Source organism: Nothoprocta perdicaria, unplaced genomic scaffold (assembly GCF_003342845.1).
Source record: "Nothoprocta perdicaria isolate Ctin4 unplaced genomic scaffold, notPer1 scaffold_136, whole genome shotgun sequence".
In the NCBI taxonomy this organism is placed as follows: Eukaryota; Metazoa; Chordata; class Aves; order Tinamiformes; family Tinamidae; genus Nothoprocta; species Nothoprocta perdicaria.
The window spans coordinates 1,724,856-1,745,403 of NW_020454494.1; the positions used below are offsets into that span (position 1 = coordinate 1,724,856).

The following is a 20,548-nucleotide window of genomic DNA, read 5'->3' on the forward strand; positions in this document are numbered from 1 at the left end:
CAGTATCATAAGTATGAGCAATAATCAAAGATTTATTTTGCTTATTTTCATAAGCAATAAATCTTTTACAGATAGCAACAGGAACAATATATCACTGCTAAGGAACAGGACTCATAAATATTTATGATTTATCAAATTTAATAATATTCTGACTCTGGTTGTGAGCATTACACATTAGGATAGAAGTGCAACTCTTCAGCAAAACTACATTACATACATGCAAATAAACACAGAAAAATCAGAAAGTATAATGAGTTCAGAAGCAAAGGTACTACCAGAAAGTTACCTTCACATCTGGGGAAATGGTAGTTCCAATTTCTGTTGATTCCATGTTGGCATGTGAGAACAGGCTGACCCCTCAAAACATACCCCGGATAGCATTCAAATGATACTGACTGACCCACACTGTAATCTGAGTTGACTATATATCCATTTAAAAAAGGAGGAGGATCAGGGCAGTTCTGTAACTCAAAAGCTAGAAGGGAACAGAAATAACAGGCAAACATTAGAAAGCTGAAAACTAATAAGAGATTGATTAACATATCAGTAAGAAATGAATCATCCGCTTGAGTCATCTTGAATATTGGAAAGACCTCCACTGGAAAAAAAAACACAGGAAAAGACCAAAATCTGGAAGAGAATGATAATTGATTATAACATAATTACGGAGAAGAAATGCAAAGAAATATTGGATGCAGAGTATGAAAAAGGGAATATTCTATAGTAGTATTTTAACTTTAATCTTTACTGTAACTGAGATTTTTCTACAGCCCAACATCTTTCCTCTGCTTTGACTACATTCTATCCCTACAAACATCCTCTTTGATACAATTACACTCTAGCCCAACATATCCTCTGAAAATGAATGAAATTAATATATAGTAAAAGTATTTCACTGCTACTACTATTATCATTGTTCCCAATAACTACATACAATTATGTCATACCTGAATATCATAAGCTGCTACCAAATACAATCCAACCACAGTTAGATTACATATATCTGATTTGTGGTTGATAAGGACAGATCAGGATATTATAAAAATTATGTGCTCTGAGCCCAAGTTCTGTCATATAACTGTTCAATCTGAGGGTGACAGAGCCCTGGAACAGGCTGCCCAGAGAGATTGTGGAGTCTCCTTCTCTGGAGATCTTCTAAACCTGCCTGGATGCCACTCTATGCAATGTGGTCTAGGTGTTTCTGCTGGAGAAAGGGGATTTGGACTAAACGATATCTAGAGGTCCCTTCCAACCTTAACCATTCTATGATTCTGTACTTTAATGCTAAATAAAAATAACCTGGAATATAAATCAACAGCACTATAACCAAAAGCTGCATAAATAAAAGATCATAAGAAATCTGATAAAATTTTTGTGGAAACTAGTAGTTTTCCACTGCTAGTCTCAAAAATAAATGTTATCACAGAATTTATCATATATTTTATTTCCTATATAAGAAACAACATAATTTATCACAAGTGAGCAGGAGTAAAACAATTTAGAAGAAGAAATCTGGCATCAATACTTACAGTCCAGCAATATTTATAGGAACATGAATATATATAGAATAGCTATGTTCAAAGAGTAACTACCAAGTTATTAATATGCAAGTATATTAATACAACTAGTAGCAGTATATGAACCTGAGACAAGTTAATACCTTCTYGTAGTAAGATTCATATACTATACTGAATGTCCCTTGCAAGAGGGTTTGGAACTGCAGCACAACATTAAAAAAAAGGAGGTTTGCAACACAAAAATTTCAGCTTACAAGTTAGTAATCTGTAATACCAAGGTTATATTTGACTGGAAGTACAGTAGAGTGGTGAGGTCATTACCTACACCAATTAAATTAGTTCAGCTAATTTCAACTGAAACACCACCAGTCTATTAATCACAGCAATTCTTTAAATGTACATGTAAACTCTATAGTAAGTAGTCCAGTAAGATATAATAAAATCATTCATTCATTAAGAAAATCAGAATGTCCACAAGCTATTGTATTTTTAAAATATATATAACTGTATATTAAAAAAATCATCTGACCAAAAAATGGAATTAATGAAGGAATGTAAAGTCACAGAAAACATGACATTCAAAAATCCTGAAAAAATGAGAAATGTTTACCATGGAAAAGGTCACTTGTAGATATATTTCCATATAAGGATTGAATTAATGACTTCTTTTAATTAATATTTGGATTTAATGTTGTGAAGGTCTTAAAATATTATTTGTTAACTTTATTTAATTGATAGAACCTAGCACAATAAAAATTCAGAAGGAATTCAGAACTACAGTAATAACAGTGGAGAATATATTATTAAATTAAGTCTAGTCTAGTCTAATCTTTTTTTCCAGTCTTTCCTTTTTAGTCATTGCTGACTGCAGTCAGACTATATCACAAATAGAAGATTCATTCTGGGAAAAAAAAGCCCCCTTCTTTTCTCGAATTCATTCATTGGATCCATAATTCAGCTTTTGTAATACAGCTAGAAGAGATACGGATAACAGAAATATACTGAGATCATCAGATTTCTCTTCATTGCATTAACCAAAAAAAAAAAAATAGCACTAATTATTACAGGAAAGGAAATACAAAAAGCTTTATTACTTGTTTATGGCTCATTAAAGTTCTGCTAAATCTACTTTTAATACCATTATTATTCCTACTATCACTACTAATATGGCACTAATAAAAATAATATTATCAGTATGAATTATTAGCAGCTTTTTATGGATGAGATTATTAGAGATTATTTAAGAGTACAGGACATATTAAGATTAAAATCAAAAATACTTAGCAAATTATTACAATAAATGCAATCGATGTTATTCAGGGAACATATCTGAAGGGCTAGATAATCTAACAAGTTAATTTTACAACAAGATGCAGTATTATATCGTCCCAAAGTTACAATGACAGTAATAATTTCTGTAAATTTCAAACTTTGACTCCAAAAAGATTTGAGGAGATAAACAGGTATGAAAATTATCCTACCTTACGGGTTAATTTGCTGCATGGGTTCCACTTTTATCCTGTTTATTGTGGTTTCTGTTTTTCTGAACTGAATTTAAGATTTGGTTAAAAAAAAAAAAAAACTCCTCTCACTGATTTACGTGAGAAGAAAACACAGGAACACCTCAGGCAAAAGAGGAAATCCTAAGATAATGACAAAATCTCCCTTGCCCTCTAGTTTGTATCATATCTCTTAAGGAATATTCCATCTAGTGCTGGTGGATAAATACTGCCTAACTCTGAAAATTCTAGTTAATGTTTATGTAGAAATAGATATTCTTCCTTCTTATTGTTAGCTGAACAAAGTATATACGGAAACCTTTGAAAGTAAGAAATTGATCCTCTGCCTAAAGCAGACGATTATAAGTTTGATGGTAGGAGAAAAAAGCACTTGAAAATGAAGAGAGTACAAACAACAGTGGAAAATGTAAAGATACTCTCTGCAAGTGATGTCTGGGATAAATCATACAGATGATTCATATAGGAGTATAGTAAATCAGGTGATTCATCCAACTATCATATCATGATTTACAGACCACTCAAGGAATTTGTTTTATAGTTGTAATATAAATATCCCTTTTTATTATTCTCTGTTCTTTGATATATGTATCGACTCTACCTGATTTAAAAGAACATTTCATTATTCAGTTATCACTAGCAAATATTTCTTACAAGCCCTGATGTTACACCYCACAAAGAAAGTTTGTTTTTTTATTAATGCCATATCCTAAGACTTATTTTGCTATTGAGCTTTACAAAATGATGTATTTTTTTTCACTGAAGTCAAACTCTAGTGAAAAAAGAAAATGAAACCTAAATATCTAAAGGAAATGTAACGGAAAGATTTACTTCTAACCCTGGCAGTAGTGAAATACTTGAATTTTAAAATGATCTGGTGTTGACTTTGGCTTTTGTGTAATATATTTTCCAGTGGTGAGGAGACAATGTAAAGCACAACAGAAGTATAATTTATTATGCTATTTTATTTTTATAATTTATTTTCTTTGTTAGATTAATCTTGGGTTAAGACTTACTCTCTTTGCAAATGCCGCACACATGGAGAGCACTTCAATATAGAAATAATTACCATTCAGAAAAAAAAATGTATTAGCATAGAATTAAGCTCACTCAACAGTATGAAAGGTCACAATTAAGACTACACAGAAAACCTTAAATTAGTCCTGCTGTATATTCCTTCAGTATCATACTGTATATAGCTACAGTGTGCAGAATAAAATCCATATCACTGGAACCCCAGGTTAGTGCCTTAAGCACTAGACAACATCATTTTCCCAAATGCAATGTTGCAGGATTACAGTCACAAAACATTGCTTCAGAAAATATATTTTTTTCTGAGTTCCCAAAATATATTACTTCACTTCTATTAGTTTTTCTTCCTTCAGGCATCCCCCAAAACCATTCTAGAAATACCACAGTGTTTCAGTAAATCCTTTTTTCTTTCCAGAGTTCTTATGATTCCGAAACTCCATTACAGTAATCTTCTTGCTAAATAAAGGTTGTCAGATTTAACACATCAACATCTTGTGTTCATGCATGTGTGTGTTTGCTGAAGAAAGAAATCACATTAGAACTTTTTTCCTCTTCACTCTCCTAGAAYATTTTTCTCTCCTGGTGTAATAGAATGAGATTCTCACCTCATATTCTGCTTTATGCTACACAGACACTCAGAGTAGATTAAGGATTCTTCTACTGAGCTGTAGTCCTAGGAACTGTAATTCCCCCAGTAAAAATCACACAAACAATGTTTTTTACCCACTTCCTTCAAAAAAAAAAAAAAAAAAAAAAAAATCCCATCTTAAAGGGAAAATTAAGCAGAGAAGGAAAGGTCTCCCAGAAATGTAACAAAAAGCTGAGGTAATATTATAGCATTGCCATATAAAAACAAAACCAAATGCCTTAAAACCATTAGAACAATCATAGTTCTGTACTGCATCCCTCAGAGGCTATAGAAAGTTTTATTTCTTCTGACCTGACATACAACCCRTGTCATCCCAGCTATATGCAGAGCACTCGGAGCCTGTAATTGCTTACCCTGGCTTGTCAATCACAATTCTGTGACAGTCACTTTTCTCTACAGCCCTAGGCTCCCACCGGCTGCCTGCATGTCAGATTAGACAGATTTGGGGGGTTCCAGTAACTCAAGATTGCTAGCCAAATGTGATGTATAAATGGTTTTCTATGTGTTATTTAGGGGTTGCTTCCTGTGCTTGCTGCTTTTCACAGGTGCCAAAAACCTCATCTGAAAGAGTCATACTTTCTCAATGTTTTTTTTTTCAATTAAACAGTAGAATTTTTATTCTACTTAGTAATTTTAAACACAAATAAAATGCACACCATTCTTTAGGCAGTGTAATTGCAAAGCTAAAGCTATAACAAAATATGAACACGCTTTTGCTGAGGCAGCAGCACATAAAACAAAAAACTATTGATGATATTCAGAGCTGTAATGTCCCCAGGCTCCTGCTAAGGACAGGAAGCTTTTTATTGCATTCAGAAATTCACAGTTAATGCAGGTTATATATTCAAATCTTGTGCTAAAAAAAAAAATCAGGCTCCCAAGCAGCAGCATTTGCTCCTTGCAGAGGCAAGAAGCAAGTGTTTGGTTGTTCTCACCATGCATAGACTTTCCGCCCTCACAAAATTTCATATACTGAATTATCTGAACAGTATGAATCCAGGATATACAAAGCTTCAATCTCCTAAGTATTTTTTTCACAATTGGGAAAAACAATTTGTATTTATTTAGAACAATTTATTATGAAATATTAATGAGAAATAGCATTATTAATTTTAACAATCACTATACAATATTGATATTCTTTGTTTTCTCCAAAGATGAGCCGTAACCAAAAAGTCTTAGCCTTCATAAAACACTATCAATCTTCATTTCATGACAGTAAAGTTTGCTTAAAAAGCACCTCTGATATCAGAAGGTAACTCCAACTCCTCTATATCTTTTAGAATGGTATCAGAATAAAGAGACAGACAAATTATCTCAATGTATTTTCATTTCTTTGCAGCTCTATAAATTATAGGATAGATTACAAAAGTCTATCTGCAGTGCTAGAGAGTTACTCTTTAAATACATGCAATAAATAAAAAAATAAATTTGCCTGAGACAAGCGGAGTACAAGAAGTCATATACATTTCTATCTTCTGTTTTATTAAACCTTTGCACCTCTGGCTCCAAAGAACCACTTTTACAGGGGGAAAAAAAAAATGGATAAGCACATTTGAGTCACATCTGATGTCGTAGTGCCAAATGGGTCATTCAGTTTAGGCGTTAGGCTCTAAGGGAAAACAAACTCAAGCACCACCAATGATTAGGAGTATTCAGGTATCTACGCCAACCACAAAGCACCGTGAGACAGTCAAGATACCTATGAATTTTATTCCAAAACTGTGTCATTTTATACTTTGATCTAGGCTATGATTTCCTTGAAGATCAACAAAAACTAGAGCTCTTGACAAAACCATAGGATGCCATGTAGAGGAAAAATACAAGGGAAGAGATAAAGATTAAGGAAAAACAAACAAACAAAAAAAGTCCTCCTCTCTAAATTGTCACATAGATCACTAAAAAGTGAATGCATTCTTTCCTTCAAAAGGTATACAAAATCTTGCTAGGTACATGGCCTCTAAAAGAAAGTATGATGTCTACAAATGACTTAAGGTACAAGTACTAATTTCATGATAGAAATTAATTAAACCAAAAAAAGTTTTTTGTGTGCTAGTTCTTGCTTACCTTGGTATGTCATTTTAAATCCTTGCCTATTTTCTGAGTGATCACTGTAGAAATGGATGAGTGTTTCATGAGTTGTGCTTAGTAAAGGCAATGGGAGTTCTGCTCCACTGAACTGGCCGATCATAGAGCTGGTGTGGTAAGGCCCATTCTGAATTTCAAGGAAGTCATGATTTGCCTCAGTGGAGAAATTCAGAAACTGAATATGTGCACCTGCAGCAGCAAGAAAGATTGAAAAATTAAAATCAGAGTTTTCACAATCGATATTGCTTAATGCTACGGAACATCCATGTAACAAGTGAAATTATAACTATTATTGGCAGTATATACATATTGCAATCCCCATTCAAAATGTGTGGCTTAAATTACAAAAAAAAATCAGATAAGTTTTTGAAGAGCTGCAGCTTCTAATTTTTAGGTGCCTCCTACATCCTAAAGTAGCAACATATAGCATTTCTGAGGTAATTATTTACCTTGTTAGTTCTAGCTGTCTACCTTACTATGGTCAGTATCTCCTGATCAAACACAATATATGCCTCCCCTTTCCCCCATTCCGAGCCAAGCTGTCTTCAGGGTGTCTTTGCTTAATGTGGACTACGGACTTCTCAAATTATGTCCATATATAATATTAAAAGAGGGACAGGAACGAGACTCTGATCCCAAAGCCAAGTGGCATCAAGCAACTTGCAACCACACAATTCAGGCCTAACTTTCTTTTGGTAGATTGTGAAGAACTAAGTGGAACTTAGAGAGCCATACTTGCTGAACGAATTAATAATTAAAATGGTATGAAAGACTCAGTGCTTAGGCTCAAAGATTTCCCTTGCTCCGTGACATTCTTATTTAGCAATATAGACATATTCTTCATTGCAGAAGAATACTCTCTAGATTAATCATCAGGGTATCTCATTGTTCCATTGTTCTTTTTGGTKGCCTCTATGGTTTGATAACTAATCACTTACATAAAATGAAAAATTTTCTACAGGGGAAATTAAACTAAATGTAAAATAAAGAGCTGTTTAGATCACTTGTAAGAAGAGGAGATATTTAACTCTAATGTTAGAGTTAACCCTGATCTAGGCAGAGTGAAAGATGTGAAAACAAGTTTTTAGCTCCTGTATAAGATAAGTAATCCTAATCAGTACACATACATATATAGAGCACATCAAAGTCTCATTATTACCTGTTAATTTTATGGTGTCTCGTGTAGTTAGTCTGAGTTGAGTGGGGTCACTAATTTTAGAATCCTCTTGTGATTTAAGAAGATGYAGGTTGTTGAGCACCTTAAAAATACCTTGACTTCAATACCAGCATTTTGTAATTATAATGAGAAAAACAGAAAGCCTCGAGGACTCATTTTTATGTATTTGGAAAGAGGCTGCCAGGGGAAGGTGTGCACTGCCCAAAAGTGGTTCCTGGGAGCACTTTGTCATTTGAGACACAGATGGCAGTTTTCCTTAGAGCATCCATAGAGCAAAATACTACATTTATAGTTAGAACTGGAGTTAGGGTTAGTAGAAAATGAAAGCGTAGTGGCCCTGTTGATATGCTCTTCGGGAAAAAAAAAAAAAAAAGTCAACAAGATAACAAAATAAGGTAATTTATAATTATACATTCATTCAGGAAGCAATTTCTTGTCTGGCAAAGACATGTGGACATTCCATAGGGCAGGAGTAGGACAAATTTTAGGGTTAGGTATAGGGTTAAGAGAAAGTATAGGAATCATTGGTATGCTTGTGGAAAGGGGTAACCAGGGGAAGGGAATCTGGGTACTACTTAGAGATTGCTTCTAGAATGAGTTTCTTGATTGGTCCGCAAATAGGGATCTTCCACATAGCATGGATAAAGCAAGAGTTTTGGGGTTAGGTCAGGGTTGAGAAAAAGACTACAGGCACCATTAGTATACACATGGAAAGAGATCGCTATGGGAATGTGCGCGCTGCCCAGAGATGTTTCCTGGGATGAGTTTCTCTTCTGACCCACAGTTGGGGTCCTTCTGCAGGGCAGTATTTTAGGGTTAGGGTTGGGAGAATGAGTGCGGAGATATCAATGGTATGAGGTTGGCAAGGGGCCCACAGGGGACAGTGTGTGCTACTTAGGGATTGTTGCTAGAAGGAATATGTTGTCTGGCCCACAAATGGGGTCTTCCACATAACAGGGCCCGGGCTAAAGATACAGAGTTAGAGTTAAGATTAAGAGAACAGGATTGAGTACAGGCACCATTGGTATGCATATGGAAAGAGGCTGCTGGGTGCAGGTTTGCACTCCTCAGCTCCTGATGAGGAATTTTTTATCTGGGCCRGACAAGGGATTCTCCCACAGACAAGGACTGAGCAATAGTTTTGGGGTTAGGTTAGGGTTCTGGTTGAGAGAAAGAGAACCACTTCAACCACTCTTCAGAATTCTAAATAGTAGCATGGTACGAATTAAAATTTCTCTAAAGATTAACTTAGTATAACATGTTTTCTGTAAGCATTAACTCTTATTCCATAAACCTCTTCTATGAAGGCAGATGGAAGGAACAGGAAAAAAAAATCAGTTCTGGAGATGAGTACAGTGAATAAGCTTTTAAAGCTAATTTTCTTATTTGAGCACTAACATTGAATTCACAATTTGTAGCACAATTTTTCAGAGCAAGAAATCTCATTTCCGTTTTATTTCTGGTAATGATACAAGATAGCTTCCTGCATATGGTGTTATAGATCGCTTATTCTTCATTATTACATTCTCAGTATAATTATTATTAATTCTCTAAAGTTATTTTCTGTAGGGCAATAGCTGTAATTCAGATTTTAAAAGTATCTAAGTTGTCAGCTGTTATCTGAGACTTGGAATGAAGTTTTAAAATGTTTTTAACTGAATTCACAGTAGTAGAAATGAGGTATTACCTATTTTCATAGAACATAAAGAATACAGTTAAAAACTCACTAGAGGGACCATGAAAGGATATTAAACAGAGGGCATCTAATTAAATTAGGAGTTACATTGTCCATTTCATCTGATACATCTTCATGTGGCAGAATTCAATTACTTTGAATGCAGTTTCTGAGACAGGCTAAGTTTTACAATTAAGACTGCTTTGTCAAACATTTTTAAATTACTAACCATTTTCAACACAAAAGACAGAACATAATGATCTAAGGGGTCAAAGGTACATTGCACTGCATAAACACCTGTATCATACTAGAATCTATAACATTCTTATGTATTTATATCTGAAAATAAAAAAAAAAAAAAAATACTTGCTCTACAAATTTAAGCTTACTTACCATATCCAATAGGCAATAAAATTTTCCATGTACAATCTAAGTTACTAGGGTAATTTCCAGGAAACCCTGGGCTCAGGATCACACCACCCATGTTTGTCAGTGTTCCACCGCATTTAGCTATTAAAAAGAAAAAGAAAAAAGGTCTTTGATTTAATCATAGTAATTCTTAATATACAGCATATTACTAATTCAAACTAATCACTAATAGTGAAATTTATCATAACAAAGCCATTGTGTCTTTAACAAAGACCTGTGACAATCTATTGGTTAGACCTTATGCAAAATTAAATCAAAAGAAGAAAAACTACAGTAGAAATCTTRGAAAGAGATCTCAAATATCTCAGATATGTCTACTTTTCAGAAGTTTCTAGATTCCTATTAGATACATTAAAATAACAGATATCTGTTTGAATTTCTAGGAATTTTAATTGGGGTGGTGATAGTCTTCTATCTTCAGACAAGATTGTATGACAGGGCTGTCCTTCTTTCCCCTTCTTTTTCTCTTCCTTCCTTTTCTTGAAATAAGCTTTTGAAAAGGCTCTCTAAAGGCTCTAAGGGCTCTCTCTAGAGCTTGACTCTCTAAGCCTCTGTTTAATCAAGAAACAGTACACTGGATGGCAAGGGATGTTAAAAATAACAAGAGCTTCTTCAAATATATCAATGGCAAAAGGAAGATTTGGGAAAATGTGAGTCTGCTGGTGAACAGAGTGGTGCCCTGGTAATGAAAAACACAGAAAAAACAGAGTTGCTGAATGCCGCTTTTGCTTCAGTATTTACCAAGTGCAGCCCTCTGGAATACCATACCTTAGGGACAAGGGAAGAAGCTTGGAGAGAGGAACACATGCCCTGGGTAGGGGAACACTGGGTCAGAGAGCAATTAGGGAAAACTGATTCCCACAAATCAATGGGGCCTGAYAGGATGCACCCTAGAGTGCTGGGTGAACTGCCAGATGTTATAGCTAAGCCACTCGCCGTCATCTTTGAAAGGTCCTGGAGAATGGGGGAGATGCATGAGAACTGGAAGAAAGCCAATGTCATGCCAGTCTTTCAAAAGGGCAAGAGGAGGACCCAGTCAACTTCAGGCCGGTGAGCCTCACCTCCATCCCTGGGAAAGTGATGGAACAGCTCATCCTGGCTCTTGTCTCCAGACACGTGGAGGAGACACTCCAGAATAGTCACCATGGATTCACCAAGGGGAAATCATGGTTGACTAACCCCATAGCCTTCTAWGATGGAATGACTAGCTAGATAATTGAGGGGAGAGTGGTGGATGTCATGTATCTGGAATTCAGCAAGGCTTTTGACACCATCCCTCACAGCATCCTGCTGGGCAAGCTCCRAAGTGTGGGATAGATGAGTGGATTGTGAGGTAAATTGAAAACTGGCTGGATGGCAGAACTTAGAAAGTGGTAATCAGTGGCGCTGAGTCCAGTTGGAGGCATGTAGTTAGTGGTGTCCCCCAGGGGTCAGTCCACTGTCCAGTCCTGTTCAATTTATTCAATGACCTGGATGAAGGGACGGAGTGCCCTCTCAGCAAGTTCGCTGATTATACCAAACTGGGAGGAGTAGCTGATACCCTCCAGGGCTGCACCGTCATCCAGAAGGACCTGGACAACTGGATAGTAAGCAACATCATGAAATTGAACAAGGGCAAGTGCAAGGTCCTGCACCTGGGTAGGAATAACCCCAGACACCAGTACAGGCTGGGGACTGACCTTCTAGAGAGCAGCTCTGCAAAAAAGGACCTGGGCGCCATGGTAGATGACAAGTTGCCCATGAGGCAGCAGTGTGCTCTGGCGGCCAAGAAGGCCAGTGGGGTACATTAAAAAGAGTGTCTCCAGCAGGCTGAGAGAGGTGATCATCTCCCTCTACTCAGCCCTGGTGAGGCCACATCTGGAGTACTGTGTCCAGTTCTGGGCTCCCCAGTACAAGAGGGATGTGGAGCTGCTGGAGAAAATCCAGCGCAGGGCTACGACGATGATCAGGGGTCTGGAACATCTGMCATATRAGCAAAGGCTGAGGGAGCTGGGCCTGTTCAGTTTAAAGAAGAGAAGGCTGAGGGGGGACCTGATTAGTCTGTATAAATAACTTAAGGAGAGGGAGTGAGGAGGATGGGGCCAGCCTCTTTTCAGTGGTGGACAGTGATAGGACTAGAGGAAATGTCCACAGAGTGAAGCACCAACAATTCCACAGGAACTGAAGGAAAAATTTATGACAGTGAGGGTTACAGAGCCCTGGAAGAGAGTGCCAAGAGAGTCTGCAGAGTCTTCTTCTCTGGAGATCTTTAAAATCTGCCTGGATGCAGCCCTGTGCCACATGCTCYAGGTGACCCTGCATGTGCAGCAGGATTGGACTAGATGATCTCTTAAGGTCCCTTCCAACTTTAAGGATTCTATGATTCTATGATAGAACAAGATTATTACCTACACCGGAAAAACTCAGATGTGCTGGGGTAAGATATTTGCATGTTTTACAGGGTGAATTCTTTTTAGCTTTGCTTTTCAATTCAGCACTTTCAATGCCCTTCTCAGATGAAAAGCATGAGCTTCGTTTGGATCCCCAGATACTGATCCCCAGTGAACAGATCTTCACTGTTCCTAAAGGCCTGGTTTCAGATCTGCTCTCCCTTGAAGGCTTTTTTGAGAAGTCTCCTACACTGCCTTGTACTGAAGCAGTTCCTCCAAASTGAGCTTGCCACAGAAGAGGGTATCAGATTCCTATAATATTCAGGCCTGTTTTACATATTCAGGACAAAATAAATAAACATCTATGCCTCCTCCTCTACCCCCCACAATRTTCTCTSTTTTTTCTTTTTTTTTCTTTCTTTTTTTTAACAGCACATCATTTACATATACAATAAACAACAACAGTTGTTTTAAGTCTTTCACGTTTCATAGATGCATATGGAAATTCACGTAAGTTTTGAATGAATCTGAATTAACTATAGGAACAACAGGCCTGACAAAGCCAGAAGTTCCTTCTAACTGCTCTTCAAAACAATACACTGCAAGCAAGTATTCATACCAATGCASAGAGGAGATGGATAGTTCCAGCGTCGAACTGTTCCTGGCATACAAGAAATATGAGAACGGCCCTGTTTGGAAAGGGCAAAATATTAGATAATAGGTATTTATTGTGGGAGTTTCCAGGAAAGCAGAGACGAGAACCTCCCAGATCACTGTACCTGTCTTTTCTTATATTAAGCATTATTATTAACTTCATGGATTTGTTAAATGCTATTTTCAAATAATTTAGCTTTTGTGATTCTTTTTCTCTTTGTCAATTAAATCTTCTAAAAGACTCTTCCTTTGATAACTTGAAGACTTCTTCAAATTTTCAAACTAAATGTAAGTGTGGTAACTGAATACATGTATTCAGATGGTCATACTGGTCRTATAGATACACACATACTCTGTGTATCTATATCACAGTTAAACATACCGTGACACTGAYATATATATAGCATATTAAAGCTTAGCATTAACACAGATCAGTTTCTTTCTTCTTTCAATTCATTGAGACTATATCTGTATTTTTAGAGTCTACCTATTTCTAACCCATGCCATAAAAATGGAATCCCCTCCTTATATTATTTTTGTATGTGATGCTCCATAGCTGAAAAGGCAAGGAAAACACACRATATTATAGGCAATACAGGGAGAAACCATTTCGCCAAACGTTTAAAGTTAGGCAGATTTAGGCAGTTTAGATAAATATGTTAACCTTCTGATAAATTCTATTCAGGGAAGAAAGACAAATACTTTAAGATATCTGTCCCTATTATGAATCAGCCTTTGGAGAGGCTGTCAGTCTGTAGTGACTTTAGCAGGAGCCTAAACATCCAATTTAGCTTTTAGAGAGAATGAGTTGGATTAGATGCTATTCCACATCTAGAAAAAACAATTATTATCAGGTAGGTATCTTGCTGTGTTCTATGAAATCACTGCCATAGGCTTACTTAATAATTAGGTGTTCACTTAGTCTTAGTGGCACAGAAGCAGTGGTCTAGGTCATAGCAACGAGGTGCTAAGAACCTATGGGCATCTATATGAACAGGAATTATCTGACAGCCATACTAGCATCAATAAGTGATCATGACCCTTTCACCATCATTTGGAAATGTACACAAACATCTAAAGAACTCCATATAATTTTTTTTTACAAATACTCAAAATGGAAAACTTTGTCAAATAAGATAAGATTACTTTTGATTTGGTATAATGATTCTTCAAATTAGATTATATTTATTGTTGAATAATCTATTTTATTATGYGTTTACTTCCAGATAGATTCCACATCATCTTTTATGTCCTTTAATGTCCTTTGATCTTATGTCCTTATGTCCTTTAATCTTGTGTGTGGAGATTAATAATAATAAAGTTAGCTCAATGCATACAAAAAAAGGATGATAACATATCGGCTCTGACTATATCAGTGACATTGCTTGGACCTGTTCTCTAGCATATAGGCCAAAAACACTTTCTTTAATTTACCTTCTTTTTTTTTTTTTTTTTTCTTTCCATTTTGTTTTTCCAAATTCACCTCCAAAACAGGCTGTTCACATGGAAATTATCTATTAGGAATGGTCTCTGGCTTATGATAATAAGTGAAAAAAAAAATAGTACTGATGAGGAACTTCAGGTGTCCTTCACACACCAGTTGTTCACTAGCTGTTCCTTCACCTTGGCTCTATTAATACAGATGTATCTATAGAAGATTTCATTATATTTCAATGTTACTTTGAAAAGGAAAATAAAAGTTATTGGTGGATCACTAGCCTTCCTTAAATGGAAGTCAGAAATGATTTGAGAGTTAATCTTAAATGGCAGATTCCTTTCAAAACACTATGTAATAAAAATCTGCTATAAAATTCCATATGTCTTATTTTTCTGTTTGACATGACTGCTACCTAGAAAGGATACCGYAATGGAAAGATAAAATAGGGAAAATAAAGTCAAGAAAGACATAAAGGTAAAGTTTTTAAATTGTATTATTTTCCCAAAATCAAAAATTTCTCCTTTACTGGAAAGGAAAAAAAATAAACCCATCAAGTAACAGATGCATACATCTGTCTGCAACCATCAGCTGGCCTTCAGACAGTCCTCAAACTATTAAAGTATGCACTCAAGATGAGCAGATTAGGCTTTGTGAGGTCCAAATCTTGAATCCTTTCCAATCAAAGGAAGTTTTTTATGCTATGGATATTGATTTTTTTTTTTTTTTTTTTTTTTTTTTTTTTATTTCTCATATTTCTCATATAGGCTTTTTGTGACAAAATCAGGAATAAAAATAATATTATACATGTAAAGAACATGTATAAGACAAAGGACTTGATCCTGTATCTGTTATGTGTTGGTTGGTAATTACCTAGAGAGACTTTCCAGGTACAGAAGCTTCTATAGACAGCCTAGAGTTATGATTATTCTGATTCCTGCCTCTATTTTTGAATGATAAGGAATATTGAGACCACATAATAAATCCGTATATACTGAGGGAGTACTGAATCACAAAACATTATATGGGGAGGCTTTTCTGGAGCAGAGGTTCTGATGTTTTGCTTTCTCTGATACAGCAGTATGCTTTTATTGAATCTTGAAGGGGACTTATTACCCTGGATCTTCAGAACTTAGACTGTTCAGTGCATTACATCGATGGTGGAATATATATAAATGAACTAGGGGAATTAAAAAAAATAAAAAAGAAAAAAGAAAAATCTTCAATCTTAGCTTAACAGTGTTGTGAAAGATTTCACACAGTTCAAGAACTAAATTAGTGTGTGAACAGTGAACTTATGAATTAATTTGTAATATTTYTTTTCTTCAACCACTTCTAAAAGGAAATTTAAAAATTTTACATTAGAAACTAATTTATGAATAGAATGAGAATTTCCATGCCATAATTCTACCACTGTGGTTAAAATTCCACTTAGAGGAACCATTTCCAAAAGCCGAGAAAAGACACCATACTTTCAATATATCCTTTTTTTATAGAAAAATTGTAACCATAGTATTTCTTTTCCCATTTTAATATTTATTGCTACTCACTGATATATTACTCTGAGACAAGATATATCAGCCCAGATTTAAAGGGGCCAGATGTGCTACAAACATTCATAGCTTTATAATATGKGAGTATTCATATGGATTCTATTTAGATCACCTCTATGTCCCCACTTGAGACTCTCATTACAATTGGATTTGGGGGGCTTACTGTCTGTTTCTTTTTTGCAATTATTCCACCATATAAAGTTTAAAGAAAAAGGAAAGAAAGAAATACCTGTAACGTATATCCTGGCTCACACTGAAATGACAACACATCATTCACCATATATCTATCTCCCGATTTGATCCCATTGCTAGGAATTACAGGTTCTGGACAGGCAGCAAGGCCTACAGCTGAGGAAAGTAAACACAAAGATTGAAGAATCATAGGTAAGTGGATAACAGCTCTTCATTGATGTTCTCTAATAAACCATTTCCACAGCACCTTTTTTTTTATTAACAAAATATTAATTAAAAATTTATTTCAACATTTAACTGAAATTATGTTTAAAGCATAGAAGTTTTCAGCAGTGCTCTGCAAAATACAAATGGTATGATTTAAACCAAAGATTACACACGGTGACTATACCAATTACTATGTCTTGTTGCTATGACATTTACTATGTCACTTGATAGGTCTTCAACCAGCAAGATAATTCTAGCAAATTAGATTTTTTTTGTGTGTATGATATGGAAAGAAAGAAAGAACAGACTTTATGTATTTTCTCTCTTTCTGGCAACAACAGAGCAAACCTATCGGAGCAGAGTGGCAAAAGTCTTTGCACTAACAGCTAGAGACTGAGGGTATTCCTCATGTTTAGACAACTCAGTCTCAATCACTGGTTATAAAAAACTCAAACACCTAATGCATCTATAGGCTTCTAACCCTGGTACTTGCAACTTAGAACTAAATCCTTGTGAAAACTTGACAGAACAGTTTTTACTCTTAATTTTTAGACCRGCATTAGCAAGCAGAAGGTTAGCTTTATAAAATCTCTCTATGACTATTAATCAAAATCTCAGATGCGTTCTTCCAAATCTATCCATCTGAATTATCAGCTTCTGAAGACTGCCAACTGCATGTTGCTAATTAGAGAAAACTGCTATTGACATTTTGAAACGTAACTGATTGTTATGTTTTTGTTACAATACAACATGTAAATATCTAAAGAAAATGAAAATTACTTCAGGAATGTGTGAGGTCTTTAGAACTTACTAGGTGAACATTCTGTGAAACAACAACAAAAATGTGAGAAATCATGTTGTCTTGGCTATAATACTGTACGTATGTTATTTCACTTCTATGAAAAAATTCTAAATGTTACAGCTCTCATTGTTTTCTTATGATATCTAACCCCTCTAATGGCAGCAAATATGATTCAAAAGAGTGTTTAGTACAGAAATGACATGATATTTGGCTTTACTCTGTTATCTCACATTTTAGAGTCTGTTGTGCCAGATGRTTCATCATGAAACACTAGCTGATGTTATCCATGGAGACCTTGCATCCTACTCTTTCTATTGAAATATGATTTTCTTTGAAATAATGCTGTTTACAGATTTTGATACAGACAAGATTTAACTTTTTCCGTATCATCTACGTATGCCTTTTCAACACTCTGATATATAAATGTCTTACTAATCTTACATAAACACAGAAAGATTTTGTTTCCCACTTCATATGCTTCCATTCACTTTCTRCAGTTCAAGAATAAGTTGAAGCAAATGCCTTTTCATACTGAGGCACAGAGAAATTTGAAATAGTTTTTATACTTTCTTTTGAAATTGTGACTGCTGAGTCCTTTTTTTGTTTCCTCAAAATTTKTCCTATCATCATATACTTTTTGTATCTTATGCTCTTGATTCTTACTACAGTTCACTTCTTTCAGCATTGAACAGTGCTAATAGCAAGCCATTCTAACACTGACAAAGGTACCAAGCAAGGTACCTTGAAGGTAAGTCTTCACAACAACTACTACAAGAATTAATAAACCAAACATTTTTATTATTATACACAGAATGATTTAATAGTTGCACACCCAAGGATTTCCCTGAGCTAGTTTCTTTTTGTGTTGAAATAAATAGTTCATTAAAACACCTGAATTCAGGTTAAAGATTCATAGTAATTTCCACCAATGAAAATTTAACAATCTTAATATTCWTTCAGCAGCTAATATTTATTATTCTATTGACAACTTTCAAGTGATGCTATGGTGACTTCATGYGGCTACCAGGGACTTCATGTATGGCCATTACGTGAAAAGGTATWGTTCCAAATAGAGAGCAGAGTAACAGGATCATTAACTTGGTTAACATGGTTTGGTTTTAGTTGAATTTTCTTAGTATCAATTTTTGGTCAGCTACTCTGTCCCCTGTAATATCAGAAATGTACTTATGTTTATAAAAGTTTTTTTTGTATAGGTGTAAAATACCTGTGATTTGCATCTACACAAAATGCCTTTTTATAATAAAGTTAAGAAATGCATCTCATTTCAGTAATTACCACAGCATACCACTGTTGTTTGCTGATTTTAGAATTCAGTATTCAAACTCAATTTAAGTGAATCAAACATTATTTCTGAATTTCTTTCCGTTCTCCATCTTGAATAGAAAAAAAACTAAAAGGTCAGCTCCAGAGTTCCCCTTTATTAAATATAGAAATACACAATGAAAACAGTGCATTTATTATTTTATTTTGCAGATATCAAYGTATTTGCTGAATTCTGTGAATACATATTTGAGTTTTACTTTCTAATTTCAAAGAATTTGTATTTTGTTGAACTTATTAGCATTCTTTAGTGTTAGGGTTACAGACAAGCAATCTTAAATCTGTATCAATAAAATTAGTCTTACAGCTTTTATGGAGTCACAGAAATAGGTTTATAACAGTGATTGTAGGACAATACTAATACTGTAGTTATAATATCATAGTCCTTTCTATCAATAGTGAAATAGTGTAGAAAATTTAAAAACACTATGATCAAAATAAAACTGTCAAGTCACTTTAAGTAAATCTGACAAGCCATTTTATGTGCAACTGCTGGTTATGGTATTACACAATGTATTTTATCTTTAAAATACACCTTTTCTTTCTACCAGCTCCTTATACTTTGCATTATTGCCACTTCTTGTTTTGTTTTCTAATTTCACATATTTCATCAGAATATCACTAAACAGTACGCCCATCCCTCTCATAATCGTCTTTATTGGATATGCATAGTAAGAAACAATATTACTTCCTCAAAAGCAAAGAGAAAATTGGAAATAGTCATCAACYTCTTCATTCTAATCATTAAATTATACTTTCACAATTTACTTTTGAATTAATGAACAAATAAATATATCCCAAAGTGAGATTTTACTTTTTCAGCAATGCATTATTCACTTGGAATAGCAAAAACTGCAATTTAATTTTAATTTATCATAGAGTTTAGGAAAAAATCAAAGACCCAATAAACAACATATGCTGATTAAATACATAAGTGACCAAAAAAGAAGTGGTTTTTTTTTTCAAAATTTGATATTTTTTAAACATTCTAGTTAGAACTGGTACAAATATCTTAAGAATGTAAAATTAAATTCCAGTATCTGGGGACAAACTGAAGAACTTAAAGATCCACCAACTCTGAAATACATTAAATCAGATTGTATGTTGCAGTCAGTAATCAAGGGAAAACATGTTAAATGTCAAGTCCAAGCAATCAAAAAAGGACAGGGTTTGCTTAGTGCACGCTCTTTGCAGCTCAGCTTCTACTGTGCAGTACAACAGACAACCCATCAATGTCAAGAACGATAACCCTCTCCCTGACCTTCTCCCAYTTACAGTCTGATAAATACTTTCTTGGCCTCCACTCTGGCATAAGACAAACATGTCTCACTTCTATAATTATACACATGCTTACAATTACCTCACATTCTGTCCAGACATCACTGCCATTGCCGGCTGAAAGAAAAWTTTTGCTGGCATATCTGACAGTGTGCGTGCCCATTAATGTCCATTCGGAAAGCTGCAAACTGAACAATACAAGAATTTTCTGACAGCTTGACCAAAAGTCATCAGGATCTCCTTTTTGACTTCATCCCTCCCACTCCTTTGCAGCTAACTCAATCATACTGCTCTTTACTATACTATGAACACTAAGCTGGAGTAAATTATTCTATTTTGATGATGATGTATATCAAAATCCAAGCTGATCCTTCACAGATTGAATTCTTCAGAATCGAAACTAGAAAATGAATTTACCTTAACAGACTATTGAAAAAGGGGTTATATTAATGTCAAGACATAGAAAGTTGCATAGATTTAGTGACAGGATTAGGATCTGCTTAACCAAAAATGAAACATTTTTGATTCAGATGTGTTTTAACACAGGGAAAAAGAGATGATTACTGTACAGAAGATCAGCTTTAAAGCCATTCTTAYACAAAATGTCTTAATTTTTACCCTCAAAAAATAATT

The 20,548-nt window shown here is 34.9% G+C and overlaps 1 protein-coding gene across 1 annotated transcript in view; it reads right to left on the minus strand.

Annotated features, from left to right (window-relative positions):
* Positions 1-20,548, minus strand: part of CSMD1 (CUB and Sushi multiple domains 1) — a 471,181-nt gene that overhangs the window by 90,926 nt on the left and 359,707 nt on the right. Inside the window, exons 36-40 of the mRNA XM_026033888.1 lie at positions 16,325-16,443; positions 13,073-13,142; positions 10,049-10,165; positions 6,783-6,992; positions 287-475 (exon numbers count right to left, since the gene is read on the minus strand). Of these exons, the coding sequence (XP_025889673.1) occupies positions 287-475; positions 6,783-6,992; positions 10,049-10,165; positions 13,073-13,142; positions 16,325-16,443 (705 nt within the window). The remainder of the gene's footprint in view (positions 1-286; positions 476-6,782; positions 6,993-10,048; positions 10,166-13,072; positions 13,143-16,324; positions 16,444-20,548) is intronic.